Here is a 22,506-nt window from a genome sequence, read left to right on the forward strand (position 1 = left end):
CTTGAGGTTGTCACAGACATTCTCTCAGATATGCCAGACAAGCCGTACATGCTACCTGGGAGTCTAAAACGCTGATGGAACTGATATTCGGGTGACACTGACACTCAAGTCAAGTGGACCCAATTTCGGCGAAGTCCGGACGGTCTGTGACAGCCAAATCCTCTGCTTGCACCTTCACGGTGGTGGGACTGTTAGTAATCCTGGGTATAACCTCCATGCACAGGAACATGATGGGTGAGCACCCAGGTGTGAACCAACGTAAGCAGGGGTCGAGGTGTGGCGCCCACACCACATGGAGGAAAGCCGCCCCTCTATGTTACCAGGCAGTACTAGGTGGTAGATGACTCTCACAACCGATGCAATACCACCACTTTGCTTATTGGAGGCTTGAAGTGGTGGAACCCATGTTTAGTCTCTAGAGCTAAGTTCCAGTCAACCCTTCCCTATCTCTTCCATCATGCAGTATGATTGATGACTTTTGAGGTTATGATGAACGTCGTGGCAAGATCCAATATTCCTTACATTTCGAGGATACAGCTCTAAAATGGTGTTCGCAGGCCGGTCGCTAGTTTGTACACCAGACCGAACCTATTGGTAATGCTCTAGGAGGCTTCCAGATCAGCTAGTGTATAATCTTGCTACCTCTACTCTTCCAGATAGTGACTGGAGGGAGTCAGAGAAGTGTGTATGCGGGGAGCATTGTCGAGGCCACGTTATGTCAAGGATTTGGGTATATTCTTACCATGTGTACGCCATATCCAAAAATTTCATTACTTCATACAGCATGTCCCACCCACTTTTCCTTACTATTGAATACACCATGAATTGTCAAACTAATAGAGCAAGCTTATCTTCGAAGAGATCTAAACCTCCCAAGCACTTCCTAATTCATTTCACAAATATACGTGGTCTCAATTCTAATCTCAACGATGTCCATTTCCACTTGCAGTCTGCCAAACCCCATGTACTTTTTCTGACAAAAACTTAGTTATCGGTTGATTCAATACTGCTCATCTCAGATGCCCAAATTATTCGCTGTACGATTCCTTTTGCCTCATAGGTGGTACTTGTGCATATGTCCGTTCTGATATTCCCTGTCAGAGACTTGGCAATTTGGAATCTCCTCCCTTTGATCTTCTCTACCTCATTGTGTCAAATTCATCTGTTGTCTCTACCGTTCTCCCAACTCCACTGATCAACTCCAGCTGGCTTCCATTTTCTAGTCACACCGACCCAGCAGGTCAAGATGCTGAGGCTTTTGCAATTACTAATGACCTAGCACAGATTGTTCATTTACCTACAAGAATACCGGACAATTCTAATCATACAGCCAATACGCTTGATCTTTTTCTCACAAACAACCCTTCTAAGTACACGGTTGAAGTGAGAGGTCCTTTAGGCACTTCAGATCACAGTTTGGTGATTGTCTCTTCTCCAATGGAACCTTTATCTCATGGCTATACCGAACCTCGTGTTGTTTGGCATTACAAGAATGCAAAATGGGATGACCTGCGAGACTTTTCTTCTTTTCCATGGTCGGATTACTGTTTCAAAACTTCCGATGTCAACGTTTGCTCAGATCGTGTCAGTGAAATTATTCTTGCAGGAATGGAATCCTTTATCCCACACTCCACTTTAAAATCTCGTCCTTTATCTAAACCTTGGTTTTCTAATAAATGTGCTAAGGCTGTTCAAGAGAAGAATGCTGCATATCGTAATTGGCTTGTTTCTAATTCTTCGGTTTCATTTTCTGCGTACACCAAAGCTCGCAACAATTGTAAAGTAGTTATTAACCAGTCCAAACTAGAGTTTGAACAAGCTAAGAGTAGAAAACTTGCTCCTTGCCCTAATGGTAGCCGAGCATTCTGCTCTCATGCCAAAGCTATTGGCCGCAACTTTTGCCCATCTCTGCTCCCACCTCTGTCCAAACCAGATGGTTTTGTTGTCACTTCAGCCAAGGAAAAAGCTGACCTGCTAGCATTCCATTTTTCTTCCAGCTCATGTATTAATGATCTTGGTAAAACACCTCCCACCATTCCCAACACGCTGCATTCAGTGCCTCCTGTGGTCTTCCGTCAAAAGGATATCAGAACAATTTTGATGAATCTCGATGCTAAGAAAGCTCCAGGTCCTGATGCTATTTTTTCACTTGTTCTCAAAACCTGTGCTCCTGAACTTACTCCTATTCTTTGCCGCCTTTTTTCACTTCTTTATTCCAAAGGTGTTTTTCCTTCTGCTTGGAAATTTGCTCATATTCAGCCAGTTCCTAGAAAGGGTGACAAATCCCTCCCATCCAATTATCGTCCCATTGCAATTACTTCTACTCTTTCTAAAGTAATGGAGAAATCAATTAACCGCCAACTCTTAAACTACCCAGAAACATTCCGTCTAATCAACGATCACCAGTATGGATTCTGTCAGTGTCGATCCACTGGTGATATTCTGGCTTATGTTACCCATTTATGGACTAATTCAGTGGAAAGGTTCGGTGAAACACAAGTAGTTGCTCTTGACATCTCAAAGGCTTTTGATCGTATTTGGCATAAAGGTCTTCTAAACAAGCTTCCTTCTTATGGTTTGCCAACTGTAATTGGGAGTAATTGGTTATCCAGTTTTCTCTCTGATCGCTCACTGAGGGTGATGGTAGATGGCTCTCTGTCTTCTAACTTCTCCACTAATGCCGGTGTTCCCCAAGTTTCAGTTCTTTCCTCCACTCTTTTCCTCTTGTATATTAATGACCTTCTTCCATTGACTGGAAATCCTATCCATAGTTTTGCCGATGATAGCACACTGCATTCCACTTTCCATTTTGAGAAACCTTGTCCTGCTCAATCAGCTTCAACTTCTCGAAAATCTGCTCCCAATTCCTTAAATGCCGATCTTCAGGTAATTCTCCAGTGGGGCAAAGACAGCTTAGTTGATTTCAACCCTTCTAAAACTCAGTCTTGTCTTGTATCTCGCAAAAAGGATTCTTCTGCTCCTATGCTTATCTTTTGTGACACTCCGATTTCTAGGCAAAATGATATATCTTTTTTGGGGATTACCCTAACTTCTAATCTCTCTTGGCTCAAGCACATTACAAATATTGCTTCCTCTGCATCTAAAAAACTTGGTTTTCTCTTTCGCTCTCAGCGTTACTTTTCTTCCAAACAGCTGCTCACTCTGTATAAATCACAAATCCACCCTGTCATGGAATATTGTTCCCACAACTGGGGTGGTGCCCCCAAAACCTCTCTCAGGCTTCTTGATTCTATTCAGAAGAGGGCAGTTAGGTTAATTAATGATTCATCTCTAACAGAGTCTCTCCACTCGCTTTCTCATAGACGTACTGTTTCTGCTGCATGCCTCTTCTACAGATACTTCCATGGGCACTGTTCTTCTGAATTGGCTTCTATAATTCCCGATCTCTCTTTCAAAACAGTCCGAACAAGTGCCGCCACCAGCCAACATCCATTTACTGTTCAACTTCAAACCCACAGAACCAACTTTTCATCTTCTTCATTTATTCATTCAAGTGCTGTTTTCTGGAACAACCTTCCTTCATACGTATTTCCTGAAAATTACAATCTACAGAAGTTCAAGTCCAATGTCAACAAATATCTTCTTTCATCTTCTCAATCTCCAACCCAAGCACGGTACGAAGTACTATAGGTTCTAATACCTCTCGTGTTTGGGGTTCATATAAAAAAATAAATAAATAAAAAAAATAAATGGCTGCCCCGATTAACCGGTGGCCCAAATAACCGGCATCCACTGTATATGAATGTGTGTAATTTTGAACATTTCTTTTGCAGTAGTGTTTATATAATAGCCACACATTTTTTCCAGGTGTGGATCAGAGGAACTTTTATGGATTGTTTTCAGTGTGGCTAAATTAGTTTTTGGTAAAAGTTACACAATTAAAAATCAGAAATTCTAATTTTTAATTCTGCCACTCAAGCAACCAACCATAGCCCAGAGCTGTCTTTATCAGGTAGCAGGCACCTGGCATTGAGAAACCTTGAAACTCCTTTAATAAAGGAGGTGCAGATCAAATAAATATGGTCTCCTTTTTTTAACCTCTCCCTCCAATTTATGTACAAAGTTTTCATTTTCATAGACCTTAAATTCCACAAACAACTCCACTCCATTGAGTTGACCCCTAGAAGAAAGAGGTCAGTTAAATGGAGTGGGGATGTTCAGCTGTTCCTGGTTCCACCCATACTGTTGTTATTTATTCATTTTTTTTTTTTAGGAGCATTAGCAACTAAGGCCATATTGCTCCGGGGATATGCGGTAATCATTCCCTGACCTTTCCGCATCCTCCGTATTTGGTTTTCACGGGCTTGAACCCTGATCTAATCAAGAAGCGTGTGCTACGCACTGCTGCACCTGCTCACCTGGCTATGGAGGTGCCATCATACTGTTTTACTGACCTGTACACTTACAGTTGAACTTCGATTGTCCATCACCCTATTTACCGTCAGTCTCTGTTAACCATCACTTAAACCTACTACGCAGTAATGCATTGTGATATTGGCACCATGTGTCACTCAGTCTTTGTTTGCAACTCACTGTATACAGTTGTACTTTAACCTCTTTTTTCATATTTTAATAATTTTTATTTAGTAAACCCATTGAAATGACAGAGAAATGTAAGAGAGCAGTGTTGGGATTATCACAAAAAATTGAAATAATCAATCATCTAAGGAAAAGTGAAAGTGCTACAACTATAGCATCAGTTTATGGAATAGGAAGAATAACAATAAATGATATAAAGCATGATGCAGACAAAATTGAAAACCACGTGTCGAATATGGAATGTTAAAAGGTAATGTTAAAAGTCGTAAAACAATGAAGCTTGCTAAAAATTGGATACTACAACGTCTCAATGGTTTGTTCAAAAATGTAGCCAAGGAATTCCATTGTTGGGACCTGTAATAATTGAGAAATCAATAAAAAACTAGGCAGAGATCATTCATTCAAGGCTAGCATCGGATGGTTGGACAAATTTAAGTTTTGCCATGTTATTCGACAGTTGATCCAGGGTGAGAAGCTAAGTGCAGATAGCACAACAATTTCTGTTTATCTTGAAAAACTACAGAAAGAAATAGTTGATCGAAGTTTGGTTAAAGACCAAATATACAAATGCAACGAGACTGACCTTAATTGGAATGCACTAACCTCAAAAGACACCGGCCTCAATGACTGAACATATGGCACCAGAATATAAGATGCAAAAAGATCACATCACTATAATGGTATGTGCTAATACCATTGTTATTGCCGTTGGTTATAGGAAAACCAAAAAAGCCTAGATCATTTTAAAAATATTAATTTAAATGCTTTGCCAGTTAAATATTTCTCACAAAACAACGCATGGATGAGACAAGATATAATTCATGATTGGTTTCATAAAATATTTGTACCATGTGTAAGATCACATTTGGCATCAAAAGGTTTGTGACAATATGCAGTAATTGATGGACATATGTGATTTCAAAAGCAATGACGGCAAAAAATCATGCCACTTTCTGCCAGCAAACATGACATCTCTCATTCAACTGACGGAGCAGGGCATGATTGAGGATGTGAAACGTTGTTATCGCAAAGTGTTCATTCAAAAACTTGTTTTGGCAAAAAATAAATTAGGTGTGATTGAGTTTTGGAAAAGCTACACTATAAAAGACAATTTTTAATGTTGCTGATGCGTGAAATGATGTTCCAGTTCAAACAATACAAATAAGGTGGAATAAGTTGTGGCCAGAAATATATTGAACTGATACAGAAAACATTACAAAAGAAACTGAAATTTTGCAGTTATGGTTGAACGTTCCTGGTTTTAAAAATATTTCAATGGAGGAAGTAAATGATTGGCTGGATGTGGACATTGGATGCGAAATTTTAGACGACAATGAAATTGTGCAAAGAGTGATGACAATTTTGGATTATTCTGAAACAAGAAGAAAAAGCTGCTGCTGATGGAACAACAAACATAATTAGCCACTGTGAAGCTTCTTGTATGTCGAACCACTCAATGCACTTTGACAAATTGTTGTCAAAGTGTATTGAGTGGTTCCGAGGTACAAGAAGAAGCAGATGCTAAGCAAGTGTTACTTTTGCGTAAAATTCAAATAATATTACCTCCCAAAAGGCTCAAGGGATAATGAAACAAAATAAATTGACTGGCTTTTTTACAAAAGAAATTTAATTATGTAATATTGTTTCTTTTAAATTTTTTATGACATTACTAGACAAAATATTAAGTCAAAATATTAAAAATAGGTATGTATGTAGATATCTGTGCTATGATTTTTTGATGACCCAGTAAAAAATAAATAATAATTAAAGTTTAATTAAATTTCATTAGGTTATGTATTATGTAATAAAATAAACAAGTTAGATGACCCGGTCATCTAACTTGTCAGGGAATGATTCATTCCCTGACAAGGAATCATTCAGGGAATGATTATAATGATTACATATTCTATTATCCGTCAATTCGATTATCTATCATGGTCTTGGTCCCGTACCCTGACAGACATTCAAAGTGCTACTGTACTAAGTATGACAGATTTAGATGTCTACGTATTTCTTACCAATTATCTAGCAAGGAAATGAAAATTTTGAAAGCATATCAAGCCTAGCACATTATTACGTTTAAATACGCTTTTGTTGGCTCAGCATACTCTGTTGGCAATATGTTCTATAGTTTGTTTCGAGTAAGTGATATTGATGCCACTTTTGGAATTGTTTTATGAAAGGAGTTCAGATTCTTTCAGCTAAATGCAGTAAATGAAATCTGAGTTTATTTTCCTAAATTTAATGGCTAAAAAATTCAAATGTTGTTTCTGATGGCTATTTTCTTACAGGATGGGATGGTACCTCCGTAGCCAGGTGGAAAGGAACAGCAGTGCGTAGCACACACTTCTTGATTAGACCGGGGTTCGAGCCCGTCACCACCAAATACGGAGGATGTGGAAAGGTCAGGGAATGACCACCATATATTCCCAGAGCAATATGGCCTTAGTTGCTAATGCTCCTAAAAACCAAATAACAAACAAATAGGATGGAATTATAACTAATCATAAAATTGAATGACAAGTCAACTCATTTGAATAAGGCATTTTGAAAAATTGTCTATTGTATATGATTGCATATACAATTTACGTGTGTTCACAAAATTAAAAGTGGATGTGTGTGTCGTATTTAAATGAATATTGTTGAACAGTCATCTTTTGCTTTATAAAATTTTTTAGCTCCACATGGACAGTGCAAATGAAGAAGACAAGATTGTATAATAATGTATTGTGTATATAAAATTTAAATTAAAAAAAAAATAATCCTATAAAATAAATCATGTAAAACTGAGTTTTAATCATATAAAACAAAACTGCTTGCATTTTCTTGACTGTTAAACGAAAGTCATGTGAATTGAAGGATAGATATGGTTGTAAACTACTGTGATTTATGACTATGTTTTTTATTCTGTAAATCAGTTTTTATAAAAGTAGTTTTTATGTAGAAGCTATAGGTTTTAGAATAATAATTTTATTTTGATATAATTAATAGTATAACTAAACTATTAATTAATATTGTAATATAACTAATTTTATTTTTTAATTAATAAATTCATAGCTTAGTTTATTATTATTATTATCATTGACTTTTCTCTTATGGGATTTTTTCCACTCTGCGACATGTGCTGATACCAAGTGCATTGGGTCGTTGGTTGGTTGTGATCGGTTCCTATTATTATTACTGGTGGCTGAGGAACTCCCTATCCTACAAGTGTTTAGGATTGCAGCTTTTTGGAGTTCCACATATGCATTCTCTAGGAGGCATATTGCTGCTATGTTCCTAGAGAGACTCCTTGGCACCATGCCAGTGGTTGACATGGCTATCAGGATGGTTATTACAGGAACTCCCTGACTTACATAATACTCGACTTTACATAAGTTTTTGCTGGCCGGTGCAAACAAAAAATCATGGAAACTTATTTTGCATCCCGTAGGAATAAATGGAGGTATCGTGAAAATATCGTAATGTGAACCAAATAACACATTGTTGGGTTTTTTTTTTTTTTTTAATGTTATCATATGTTCCCATTATAAGAATCAATTTTGAACGCCTTTGTGATATTTTTCTAAAGCACATTTCTGGAGGTCATGACCCAAAAACAATTTGCACTTTCCGGTTTATTGGGCTTTTCTGTTCGTGCATCTAATTATAAATGGGTAGTAAATTCGATCTCATTGCATTTGCGATAATACCGATAACTGCAGTTATGTGAGTTTTTACGCTATTATAGTGAAATGTGTTCCCCTTCACTCATATAAAAAACAAATTTTCAGAAACTTCTCTTCATTCCTATTTACGTATTACAATAACGAAGGGAAAGTGACCAACAAAAAGTGCAAGTGGTGGTAGTGCCAGGAAACAAAACAAAATTGATTTAGAAATGAAGTTGAAACTCGTTAAGAAGTACGAAGCAGGACAAAGTTTGTCATCTATTGCAAGGGAATTAGGTCTCGCTGCTTCAACAGTGAATACTATTTTAAAGGGCAGTGTGCGTATAAAAGAACTTGTCAAAGTATCAATGCACTTAAGATCAACAATGATCACAAAACAGCATTCAGTTGCTATATCAAAGATGGAACAGCTGTTAATAATATGGATGGAAAACCAGATTCAGAAGCGAGTGAACTTGAGTCTAATGACCTTTCAAGCAAAAGCAACAAGTATTTATAAAGATATTAAGGATAAGTATGGCAAACCCGAAGTCAAGTTTGTGGCAAGCAACGGGTGGTTTAATAGGTTCAAGCATTGCGCTGGTTTCCACAATATTAAAGTATCCGGTGCCGATTCTGCAGCTGCAGAGAAATTTTGTGATGTGTTGGAAAAAATTATTGATGAAGGCGGCTATTCAACGCAACAAATTTTTAATGTTGGCAAGACTGCTCTGTATTGGAAAAAAATGCTGGATCGAACATACATTGCCAAAGAGGAAAAGACAATGCAAGGTTTCAAGGCTTCAAAAGATAGGGCCATACTCTTGCTTGGGGCTAGTGCAGCGGGTTATTATTTATTGTTATTGTTGTTATTTGATTTTTTTTTTAGGAGCATTAGCAACTAAGGCCATATTGCTCCGGGAATATGCGGTGGTCATTCCCTGACCTTTCTGCATCCTCCGTATTTGGTGGTTAAGAGCTCGAACCCCTGTCTAATCAAAAAGCGTGTGCTATGCACTGCTGCTCCTGCCCACCTGGCTACGGAGGCACCAATGCAGCGGGAGATTACAGATTAATACCACTGCTTGTGTACCATTCTGGAAATCCTTGTGCATTTAAGGGCATCAATAAAGCCACCCTAACCATGCATTTCCAATCAAACCAGAGAGCATGGATAACAAAATCTCTCTTTGAGGATTGGTTTAAATGCTGCTTCATTCCCGAGGTTAAAAATATTGTCAAGACCACAATGTTCCTTTCAAGATTTTGCTTCTATTAGATAATGCTCTTGGACATCCTACACATCTAGATGATTTCAATTCGAACATGAGAGTCATATTTCTACCACCAAACATGACTTCACTCATCCAACCTATGGAAAACAGTGTTTTATTTCGAATTTAAAAGCATACTATTTACGCACAATTTTACATCTACACCACATATTTATTTTGTCTGTAAATTGCGTGTGTTCTCTGGTTGACTTGCCTGTTTGCTGGACAAAAAAAAACCCAGTTTCTTGGGGGGGGGGGGAGGAACCTTGCTATCTACGCTTGAGACCAACTATTTATGCACAACATTTGCTCAGGCATTGTCTGCAGTGGATGATGAGAAAAAAAATTTATGTTAAGAGACTTTTGGAAATCTTACAATATTTACGACTACATCTTGAACATTAATAAGGCCTGGGCGGAAATTACTAAAAGTTGTTTAAATGGCGCATGGAAGAAAATATGCCCGCAGCATGTAAAAGGCTTCAAAGGATTTGAAAAAGATGAATCACATGAAGAGGTTACAGATAAGATTGTAAAGGTTGCAGAGCTACTTCAGTTGGATGTTGATGCAAAAGACAAGGAAGAAGAGAAGGAATTATCTAACGAAGAACTTACTGATTTACAGGCAGCGATAGTGAAAGAAGAAAATGCTGACGAAGCTCAAGATGAACCAAACGAGGAGCCGAGACTCTTCATCACTGGAGAGATGGCAATGGCATTTCGTGAAATTGCATCAGCAATGGCGAGGTTTGAGAAGATGGATCCCGATAGCAAATGATTCTTAAAAGTTAACAGAGGGGTGAATGATATGCTTGCTACAAAGAAATCTACAATGAAAAGAAAAAAGCCACCGTCCAGTCATCCATTAATATGTTCTTTCGTAAGGTTGAGTGGCTGACCCCTTCTAAATCTTCACAGCCCTCAACCTCCGCAGTGCCATACTTATCAGCTGAAGACGTCGATTCTGGCAGTGATGCTCAAGAGGTAAAACTTATGGTAAACTCAAGAGGTAAAACTGGCAATGATGCTCAAGAGGTATAACATTATGCCTGTCTACTCTCTTTTTTTTGTAATTTTATAATTTTGAAATTTTTTTCTTCTTTCAATATGAAACTTCTTTTAGACATTAGTTTCCAAAAAAGTCCTGCTTCATCTATGTTAAAAACTTGTTGAGAAGTATAACACATAATACCCCTGTTCAATAATTTTAACAAGTTCTTTTTTGAAAGTTTTGGCTCCTTGATCTGCACTTGCGGCAGCTTCTCCTTAGATTTTAAATCTATTCAACCGGCCCTTACTAGTTTTAAATGGTTCCACTTTTTTTTTTTTAGGTGAGTTTTCTTCAGATCATCATAGAGGCTAATCTCTCTCTGTTTTTTTTTTTTTTTTAATATTTAACTTAACTGAATTCTGGATTGGATATTATCTTCAATAAAATTAGTCTCCATTTTAATCCTAATAGCCGGCCTAGCCCTAGTTGCTTGCAGTGGAACAGCTGTCTTTCCCTCCGCTAAAATTAATTCTTTATTTTTTATAATTGTTCTTACAGTTAAACCTGCCAGTACTAAATTATGGCACACATCTGCTTGTTGTTGACCAGAATCGATTCGCTTCAAAATGTCTAGTTTAATTTTCTAATTCAGTCTTTTTCTTACATTTATAGTGGGCGCCTCCGTAGCCAGGTGGGAAGGAGCAGCAGTGCGTAGCACATGCTTCTTGATTAGACCGGGGTTCGAGCCCGTCACCACCAAATACGGAGTATGCGGAAAGGTCAAGGAATGACCACCGCATATCCCGGAGCAATATGGCCTTAGTTGCTAATGCTCCTAAAAACCAAATAACAAACAAACAAACATTTATAGTCTTCGTACTGCATCCAGACGTTGTTGCTTTTTCATGCTTATCCGCCATTATTAACTTTGAAAATTTAACTGCGTTGGTTGCATTAATTATGATACAATGTTCGAGTAAACTTTCCATTATACACAGTCTAATACTGTACTGAGTTAATGACTAGACTGTGGATAAATGCATATAGAGCAAATATTACAAGCAATATACTTTATCATTTTTTAAAATGTTGATCTCAGAACTACGTAACAAGTCACTGTACTGCAATTAAATTAGCATGCGAGAAAATTTCACTGAGTGTGGGACAATGTCTCAAATCGGTGTGGGAAACATTTTAATGCTGTTTTGCTATTCATTTTCAAGCTATCGATTCTATCAAATGAAACGATTTGTTACATATGCCAAAAATGCAATCTGTAAAAGAGCGTTATTGTGATTTGTGACAGCGTTATAGTCAGATATGGGTTATAATATAAGAACAGCGTAAAGCGAACCGCGTTATAATGAGGGCCTGCTGTATAAAAAAAAAAAAACATAGTTATTCAGAAGACTACCCTCACAACAGTTTTATTAATGGTTCTTCTGTTTTCAATTCAATGATCCTGGTTTTGCGAGGCCAGTACTGCTTACTGATGAAGAAAGCTTTGCACAGAATAGTCATCAATTTGCACAATCTGCATGAATAGGTGGAAGAAAATTTGCATGGTGTAATGGTAAAGGCATATAAATAGCAATTCTTTATTAACATCTGGTGCATATTGTTGATGGTCAGTTAGTTAAGCAAGCCATGTATTCTTCCATGTTGACTTACTGGCCAAATTTACTGATACTTTTTGGAAGATATTTTGCTGAGATTGCCTGAAGATATTCTCAAGATGGAAGCACCATCATGTATGAACCACATTGCATTTTGCAATGTAATGTGATTTGTGCATGATGGTACACCCTCCTATTTCAGATATAAAACAAAGCAGCCTTTTCTTATTTTTGATCTTAGAATATGTCCCAGAATTTTTTTGCACATATTTTTGAAACACTGTATATTTCTTGGAACTGTTCTTCGGATATGATCAGACCAGAGTTTAAGAAAAAATTAAAGATAATTTGCGATGGGAAAATGGGCATTTACCTTTCGGTTGTATGACTCTGCTGTAAATCTAAATTATCACAGATGGTCTTATATATTTTTTGTCACTTAAACATGTTATGGATGCAATTTTTTTTTTTTTTTTTTAAATTTAAGCATCATTTGAAATATTCCATGCCATATCTTGTTCTGTTTAAAAATTATCATCTCAGATAATTTATGCAGCTCTTGTAATGAATACTCTGTATTGTTTAGTTTTAAGGGATTTCAGTATTAGCTTCTCTTGCAGACTAATAACTTTAGGTTTGATGCAAGTTTTACTGATGGAATGATGTTTTCTTTAGTAATGGTAAAAAGTAAGTTTAATTTTCAGATATAGTTTAAAAAAAAAAAAATGTATGTATTTAATTTATTTTGATGAATCATTAGCTACTAGCTGAGTCCATATTCGAAAAAAAAATAATAAAAATCCCTTGTTTTGAATTAGGTTAGGCTGAGCATAATAGAAACAACAAACAGAAGGCTGAAGAGTACAATAGGCATGATTTACACATTTCTTCTCTAGAGTTATTTCTTTTCTCTATATATATTAAAACTCAGTTCTCAATAAACTTTTTTGGCATTTTAGGATTTACATTTTTTTTTTTTATGTGATCTCTATAATTACCGCTTTCATTTAAAATTTTCAACAAGAAAACTGATTGTGTTGCATTATTACACATTTTGTTATGATATTGATTAATTAGACATTTTAAATCAGACATTGCTGATTTATTAAAAAAACAAATTTATTTCTTTATTTTAAAAGTGGTTGCTATTTGAATTTGATTATTTATAAATTATACATTTAAAATTTTTGTATTTGCCAGTCGTGTGTCATGGGTTGGTGATCATGGTCAAGGTTTTTCCCTTGAGTATCCAGCAATAGCTCTTCATGCAGTATCTAGAGACTTAAATTCATTTCCCGATGAATGCCTTTATTTAATGATTGATGCACATCTGGATGAAACAGGTATTCTGTTTACTATATACCAAAAAGTTATATGTTTAGCTTGTAGCGTATTATATAAAGACATTCTGTTTTTGAGGGCTGACTTGCTTCATGTGGGATTGTTACATAGTTATTGCATTAGCATTACCTTAACCAAGTGATAGTGGTAGACCCTCAAAAATAACATTCCCATGTTAACTGTTAATTGCTGATTAAAAATCTGGAATTCTTTCCTACCTTCCTAAATACAGTGAAACTTTTATTGAATTAGTTTCTGAAGTGATATTTTTTATGGTTTTTGTACAGAAATTGCATGCAAGAACTTGTCAGGTTACCTGCTACCATCTTTTTAACTATTTGTTTTTTTGCTTGAAGAGTAGCATGATAAGCATGAAGAGTACCGGACAAGTGCCGATGCTGTGTTTGTTTAAAGTTTCGGGTTATTTATTTTCCTTCTCACACTAGTTGAGTAAACATCTACATTCTTATCCTTGTTTTTTAAAGATTTATTATTGTTTTCACAGAGTAAAAATGATTATGTTCTTTCTGGATGGCTGCTGCATTTGGGCAGCAAGATATGTAATTTCAAATTTCACATGCTGTGCAGCACACTAAATTTGAAATAAATTTTGAAATAAACCCAAGGAATGGAAGAAACTAATAGTGTCAAATATATATATATTTTTTTTCAGTTTTTAATATACCGTTGAACTTGATTATAACGAGCACAGAAATAACGAGATCATAGCTGTAATGAGCAAAAAGCCATTATGATTTTAATTTACGCATATTCCCATACAATCGTTCACTGTTATAACGAGCTTACTACACAGATATACTGTACAAATTTTGGTAACTATGCAAACAATTCTTAATTGCTTGGATAGTCGAAAAAACCCAATTCTTGGAATAGACAAAAATGAAAGGGGGGGGACTTAGCTTTTATGACCACCTGCATCAAATTAGGGGCCAGTTTATGACCTAAGCTTGTCCTTTTGGGGACTGGGGCTATCTAATAGTGCATTTACGTTCCACTTGTAATTTCAGTGGTTGCATTACCCAATTTACAAATTGTTTTTCATTCACTGAACCATAAATTTATTTCAGGACTTCTAAGAATTTTGGAAATGATAACTGTTTGTATGTAGATCACTTTACTGTCATTTTAAAGTAAAATCAGTTAGAAACAAACCCTTTCTTTGGAAACATGTCTACTAACAAAAAAAAAGTCTCTCTCGATTCGTGAGTTAGAACTGGGTGCAAAAAATGTTGAAGTGTGTAAAAAGTTTTCTGTGGCCTCTTCAAAGGTATCAACATTGTGGAAAAATAAACATTTTTACATATCGGCACTGGAAAACAACATAATCGAAAAAAAAAAAAAAAAAAAATTAGAAAGTTCAAGGTTATAAACATTAATGAAGTTTTAATGGTTCACTACACAGCAGTGGGCTCCAACAGGAGTCCAATGGCTAAATGGCCAGATGAATATCTCCACACATACTATGCGGAAACGGGGAAACCCCTGGTGCCATCTGACAACTTACACTTTACACAAAGAAGTGCTGGATTTTCAATAGATGGTCCAATCTTGAAGGCTCAAGCAGAAAAATTTGCTAACAAATTGGATGCGACAATTTTGTATAACAACGGTTGATTGGATTAATTTAAAAACTGACATAACATAGTTTATGCAAAAATTAGTAGAGAATCTCGATCCGCAGATCCAATAATGGCAAATGAATGGATTGACTGTGGTTGGGCAGAAATCAGGAAAGATTTCGCTGACAACATCTACAATGCCAATGAAACAGAAAATCATGTTCATTATTAATTGGTATTGTTTTTAAATACAGAGAAATTGTTTAGCATTAAGTGTATGGTTTTAAAATTACAGACAAATAACTGTTTAAGCTTAAGTGTATTGTAATTTATACAAGCATATTAATACAAATAATATGTAGCTACAGTGAAACCTCCTAACGGACACCTCTCGTTAACGGACATCTCTCTACAACGGACATTTTCAAATTCCCCAACTCACCTCCATTGGTTTTAATGTGTTTTCAGCTTCTGTCTAGCGGACATTCTCTGTAACGGACGCGGACAGGCAATCTGCACTTTATCGCTTAGATTAGCACTTAATTTGATCTCCCCATAACGGACAGCGGGCGAGCTTAAGGCCCTTTTTCTAGGAACTTTCTTCCACGTATTGCCCCAATCGTGTGTTTATTTTCTATTTCCGATTCTCTGCATTTTATCAAGGTTTACGTCGCAGTTCTAAACCCTTTTTCAAGAATTTTAAGACACGTGTAAAACTTCTGATGAATTCGGTGTGTGCAGGGGGGGTGAATTTGGTCGGCCTTTCGTATTTTCAGTTTCAGTTTTGTTCAGTGTCGTGTGAAGTGCACAATGTCTTCTCGTAAACATTTAACTTTAAAAGATAAAGTCGAACTCATTAATGCGTATGATCGGCAAAAAAATAGTGTTCGCAATCTCGCTGCAAAATTCAAAATCGGGAAGACCCAGGTAAGCGACATCCTAAAGAAAAAAAATGAACTGCTCAAACAATTTTGGCAACACGGAAATGATCAGGTTCAAAAATCATTCCCGAAAACTGTTGGACTTCAAATTTGTCGCGTACGTGCTAAAAAAATTCCCATTAATGGGCCTATTATTAGGGAAAAGGCTTTGGAGATTGCGAAATCTATGGGAGTAAATGAGTTCAAAGCTTCTGTGGGATGGCTAGACAAGTTCAAAACTCGGCATAAAATTTCTTGGAAAACCGTAAGTGGTGAAGGTGGATCTGTTGATACTGGGGTTGTAACAGAGTGGACCGTCAAATTGGAAGATTTATGTTGTGATTTTGAAGCTAAGGATATTTACAACTGTGACGAAACAGGGTTGTTTTTTAAAGCTCTTCCTGAAAAAACAATGAGTCTAAAAAACGAAAAGTGCCAGGGCGGAAAAATTTCTAAGGAACGCTTGACTGTACTATTGTGTACAAATATGCTGGGAGACTTTGAACAACCTCTTGTTATAGGAAAACCACAAAATCCTCGTTGTTTCAAGGGCATAAAGTTGAATCTTTTGGATGTTGACTGGAAGTCTAATAAAAAAGCGTGGATGACACGAGATATCATGAGCGAATGGATAAGTCACTTTAACCAAAACATGATTCGTCAAAACAGAAAAATTATTCTTTTCATGGATAATGCTGCATCTCACCCGCACATTGAATTGTCCAACATTCAAATCATTTTTCTGCCACCAAACACATCTGCAGAGTGTCAGCCCTTGGATCAAGGGATAATAAAAAAATTTAAACTTCACTACAGAAAACGTGTTTTAAGACATCTCATTGCAAACACGAACAATGTAACATGTGTGAGTGACCTTGCAAAGAAAATCAGCATCCTAGATGCGATTCAATGGATTTCCTTTTCAGTAAACGCAATTAGAAAACAAACTGTCGTGAACTGTTTTGTAAAGTCTGGCTTCTCAAACGCAAAAATTGAAGTTGTGAACAGCAATGTGGAGCACCAAGAAGAACAAGAACTTCAACATCTATTGATAATGTACGATACTTCCGCTACAAGTGACCCTGGCTACAAAGATATAGACTCAAACCTCACTACAGAAGATAGTGCTCTAGATATCAACGACATTATCATCGATATTTTTCAAGAAGTTCCTCATGAGGATGAAGAAATGGAAGGAGGTCATTCTGTCGAAGAACATATTAATGACGAACCACCGATGAAAATAGAAGAAGCGCTCTTACAAATCAATCGTTTAAAAATGTTTTTCGCCGCTGAAAAAGATACTGAAGGACTTTCGATGGTTTCTTCACTCCAAACAAATGTTGAAAACAAAATTATCAGCCGGAAGAAGGTGCAGAAGGAAATAAGTGATTACTGTATGTATTTTTCTTAAGATAAAGTCATAATATGCATAGCACAATTGTATGTATATTATTTACAAAAATATTGTGCAAAATCTGTATATAATTTAATTTAATTTTACATTAAACGTTTAACGATTTTTCTTTATCTCTTGTGTATGTAATTGTATATTATTTACAAAAATATTGTTCAAAATCTGTATATATTTTAATTTAATTTTACATTAAACGTTTAACGATTTTTCTTTCTTTCTTTTTTTTTCCCCCTCAGACTTCTTGTTAGCGGACACTTCTCTCTAACGGACACATTTTCGTTCCCCATGGCTGTCCGTTAAAGGGAAGTTTCACTGCATATACTAATATTTTTTTCTCTCTAATATTTCTTTTGTTTTTTTGAATCTAATTTTTTATCAAGTTATTGAGAATTAAAAAAAAAAATAGGAGGTAGATTTAACTCATCACAGATATAGTCAATAATGGTTATAACTAGGAAATTTTGTATCAAACGAGTCAAACGAGTATCAGTCCCTTGATACTCGTTTGACTGTATTTATGTATGTAATAAGCAGAAATACATGCACATGTTTGAAATTTAATGGCTTAATGGTTGTTTTTTTTTAAACTGAAAAATAGAAGAGAATGAGAGGCTGATGTTTCTATTTGATACCTAAAACATTTTTATGAATTTCAGCAGAATTGATTTTTTTTTTTTTAAATAAAAGGTGTCGAAAGTTTTAATTTTTTTTTATTAGAACTTAAAAAGTGTATACAAATAAGTACTGCAGTCCATTAAGAAAAGATGAGATATTCGCACTGTTTAAACAGAATTCAAAAAAACCCAAAATGTTTTCAAAAAATTAAAGAAAAAGTTTGGCACCTGTCAGGTGACCTGCTGCCATTTTTGCTACATTTTGGGTATCACTAACATTGGGTTAATGTAAAAAAAAAAAAATAAATAAAACTCAAATGCTATGATATAGTATATGAATTATCATAACAGAAATAGACAGATGTGTAAAGGTGCCCTAAAAGTGCACTTAAAATCAGATAAACACTGATGAGTCAAAACATTATGACCACCTACCTAATATGATGTTGGTCCTCCACGTGCAGCCAAAACAACTCATACCCGGCGAGGCATGGATGCTACAAGAATTCTAAATGTGTCTGGTGGTATCTGGTACCGTAACCAGTAGATCCTTTAACTCTTGTAAGGTCTGTGATTGAGATGCTGCAGATGAGAATTGCTGTTCCAACACAAACCACAAATGCTTGATGGGATCGATGTCTAGGGAATTTGGAGGCCAGGGCAATACCTGGAAGTCTCTCTTGTGTTCTGCGAACCAGTCTTGAACAATCCGGGCAGTGTGGCATGGTGCATTGCCCTGCTGAAAGACAACACCACCAGAGGGGATGACCGTTGCCATGAAAGGGTGTACCTGGTCAACAATGATGTTTAGGTAGGTGGAAGACATCAGAGTGCCCGGCACATGGATGACACCACCACCACTGGCTTGTTTTTGTCCCACTGTTCATCCAGGGGCACCATCACTTCCCCAGGTAAACAATGCACATGTACCCGGCCGTCCACGTGGTGCAACAGGACACGTGATTCATTGGACCAGACGACCTTCTTCCAATCACTCAAGGTCCAGTTTTGATGTTTGTGTGCTCATTGTAGGCGCTGTTGCCGGTGAACTGTGGTAAGCATGGGCACTTGGAACCGCCTGGGGCTACGCAGCCCAATTTTCAGCAGGGTTCGATGTACTGTGTGTTGTGACACATTACTCCTATCACCAGCATTCCAATTACTAGCAAGTTGAGCCACAGTCACCCTTCTGTTGCCACGTACCATCTGGGAGAGCCTTCGCTCACCTCAAGCATCGATGAGCCGTGGTTGTCCAACTCCTCGGCAGCAGTTCGTGGGTTCCCCTACTCGGACCACTTTCACTTGTTACTAACCACAGCTGACCATAAGCACCCCACCAGCCGTGCCGTTTCGGATATGCTCTGACCCAGCCATCTGGCCATTACAATTTGGGCTTTGTCAAACTCGCTTAAGTCCGCTGCCTTTCCCATCTGAAGAACAAGAGTAACACTGATTAACGGAGCTCAGTATCAGGTATTTTTTATACCATGTCCCGACCTGCATACATGCCGTAGTTCGCCTGCAATTGCTTTGATTTGCATAAAGACTCGCTGGTCATAATGTTTTGGCTCATCGGTGTGTATAAATCAGTCATCATTTGTTTTATGTGCTTTTGCTAAAGGAATGAATGGGATTAATACAACATATAACCCGAAGCTATAATTTCTACTTAATAGCCAAATCCATGTCTCTTGTCTTTTAATCACGAAGAGTGAATAGTTTTGGCATACAAAAAAATATAGAATATTTTCAAAGAAATTAAATAGAAAAGGAATTGTATGTGTAGTACCAAAATCAGTGCTCGCTCTAAACTAATGCAGAATTTGATTCCTTTATTGCATTTGCTATTCCTGTGTCATGAACTTCAAAGCTTATATTGGGCATTCTCCCTCCTGCTCCCCTCTCTCGGAATAGAATTACTAAGAGAGAGAGGGTGCATGGGAGAGAGAGAAAGTAAGAAAATATCCTCTTATCCAGTAAGACTTGCTGATCCTCTTATCCAATATAGTGTCAGAATAAAGAATAAAATTATAAAGTAAACCATTTTCAACTATTTCTTGCCTTTCATCCAAAAAGCATTATGTATAGTGCAATAGCATGAATATTTGCATTCCTGCTAGAGTAGCTTATTAAAGGTGTTCTTAGAATAAAATGAAATTTAAAACAAATGAAATGTTTGAAATTTAACATATTCTCCATGTATTTTAGTGACAGAGTTGTCCAGTTCTCGACCAGAATTCATTCTCTGCAAGCTAATTCAAATAGCTCAGATTCAATGCATGTTAATGTTTTCATATGGCTCTTGAAAGTTTTTTTTTTTTTTCTTTCTCATCCCATCTTCATTACATCCTTGTTGATGGTGCTTAGTCTTCTAGTTCTTGTATTTTTTGGCTTCTCTTTCAATAACAGCATAAATGTTAGCATAATCTACTGAAGTTTGCCTGATTCCATATTTCTTATAGACCATTATTGGGATTGCTAATACATCTTGTTTTTGAAGTCGCTGCCAAAAAAAAAATCACTTTGGAATCAGAGTTCATTTATTTCTGGTGAAATTTGGAAAGCTACTTCTATAAACTAAACACAATTTTATAAAAGACAGAAACTTTAGGTTGTGAGTTATGAAGCAGAAAATAACATTCAAGTGGGATTCTATATCTGTGATCAGCAATCTCACGACTAGCTTGCATTAGTTTATCTTAACATGTTCACATCAAAGGGCACCTACGTGCTGTGTTTGATGCGTTACATATCAAAGGGCACCCAAGTGCTGTGTTGTTAACACCTATGAGCAGTCATTCTTAAGTGGTCAGTAAATGAGTGCCATAAAAGTAAAGGCATATGAAATGAATGATTACTGAAATATCGGCACATTGGTTGAACTCATTGCAGCAGTGCTTGGTTTTTGTTTATAGACTTGGTGCACAGTTTTATTATCAGTTCTTTTTATTAGTTCTTTTCTTGAGTTGATGTTAGTTTGTGTACATGAATAAACTTTTATTTTGAGATTTGTTCTGATTTGCAGCTCAGCTCAAAAGTAAGTATTCGCTTTTAGCTATGAATTCTAAACTTACTTTTCAACTATTATTTACTAATTTTCAGAATTTTGAAGATTTCCTTTAGACAAAGAGTAATTGTTGAAATTCCTGCCTACTCTTGTGATTGGAAGTTTATCTAAATTTAAGGAGGGATGGTGACATTGGTTACTTTATTTAATTTTATTTTTTGACTGGTTTTACATTCCATTTTTTTCCTTTCCATTTATTTGTACACACAATTAATACATAAATATATATACAATACTTACAAAAAGATATATATATACAATTTTATATACATTAACATTTCATTACACATATATAAGACATTATATTATATTTGACCTCCCGATGCACTGCGTACGTGTATCTCGTAGTCAAGGGTGGATCCTAGGCAAAAGCCCATCTCCACCTAGTTCATCTGTTTTGGCGTAGAAACTCTAAATCTAAAAACACGTGTGAGGTATTTTACCACTGCCAATATAAAACAGCTACTGCCCGGTGCCCTTCTCTAGGCCCAGGTTTACATTTTGTATTTATGCTGAATGCACAAATCCCGCACCCACCGGATGTAGTGCAGTACCAGTGGGTGTCGACAAATGAATTACTAGTGGAGAATTTCCACAAATTTTCCTCACTAACACCCAGTAATTATTATATTAAACAGATATATACAATACATTAATTAACATAAATCAACACAATAACAATCCATATAAGTCAACACAATAACAATTAACTTAAATCTTCTGTTTGCACATAAACCTTTTGTCTTTTGATTATTTGTGAAGTCATTTCCCAGAAGAAGCTGAAGTTCGTAGCTGAGTCCTCAATATGAAAACTGATCTTGAGAAGGTTTGCAAAGCAGTAAATTTATTATGGTCTTCAACTAAGATATTTACATTGTTCTCCAATAAGTTTGGAACCGCAGACATTAAATCCACTCTAAGTGAGAATACAACGGACAATTCAGAAGTACATGAATCCACATTTCATATTCCCCACATGTGCAGTACAGATCAGGCTCCAGGCCATGCTCAAATAACTTAGCTCGGAGGGACCCATGCCCTGTTAGCAGATAAGTTGTCATAGGTCTAAACCTCAATATAACCTCAAGGGTTGTTGAGAATTCCACTTGCACAATATACTTTCTTGTTACAAGCCCAAATTCGCTCCTATCCCATCTTTTTTGCCAGACAACAGTAAATTCCTTCCAAAGCCTTTTCTTCTCTCTTTTAAAGTCGCTGGCTGGGTCAGTCATAATTCCAAGCATTGTCTTAGACTGTCCTCTTTTTTTAGGTAGCAAATCAAACCCTAAATGCAATATATAAATCTACAAGAATCGTACCACCAAGTATTTGGAGTACATTGTTTGAAACAGTCCTTGGAATATTATTGATCTTCAGAAGAACTGATCTTTGTGTGGAAATAAGTTTCTGTTTCACTTTTACCTTTGATACTTTTTTGGTACAAACACTTGCTGCATATGATATAATAGGGAAAAA

General features: G+C 36.4%; 1 protein-coding gene across 3 annotated transcripts in view; it reads left to right on the top strand.

The window, feature by feature from the left end:
* The window catches only part of icln (chloride nucleotide-sensitive channel icln), a 133,051-nt gene that overhangs the window by 18,138 nt on the left and 92,407 nt on the right, over positions 1-22,506 (top strand). For all 3 annotated transcript variants that reach the window (XR_016547049.1, XM_090375068.1, XM_090375069.1), the window contains exon 3: positions 13,292-13,434. Coding sequence is in view for 2 of the 3 variants with exons in the window: in XM_090375068.1 (XP_090231194.1) it covers positions 13,292-13,434 (143 nt within the window). In the remaining variant the exon portion in view is untranslated. The remainder of the gene's footprint in view (positions 1-13,291; positions 13,435-22,506) is intronic.

This window comes from Mastigoproctus giganteus, chromosome 6, assembly GCF_048544385.1.
Source record: "Mastigoproctus giganteus isolate SK-2022 chromosome 6, ASM4854438v1, whole genome shotgun sequence".
NCBI lineage: Eukaryota > Metazoa > Arthropoda > Arachnida > Uropygi > Thelyphonidae > Mastigoproctus > Mastigoproctus giganteus.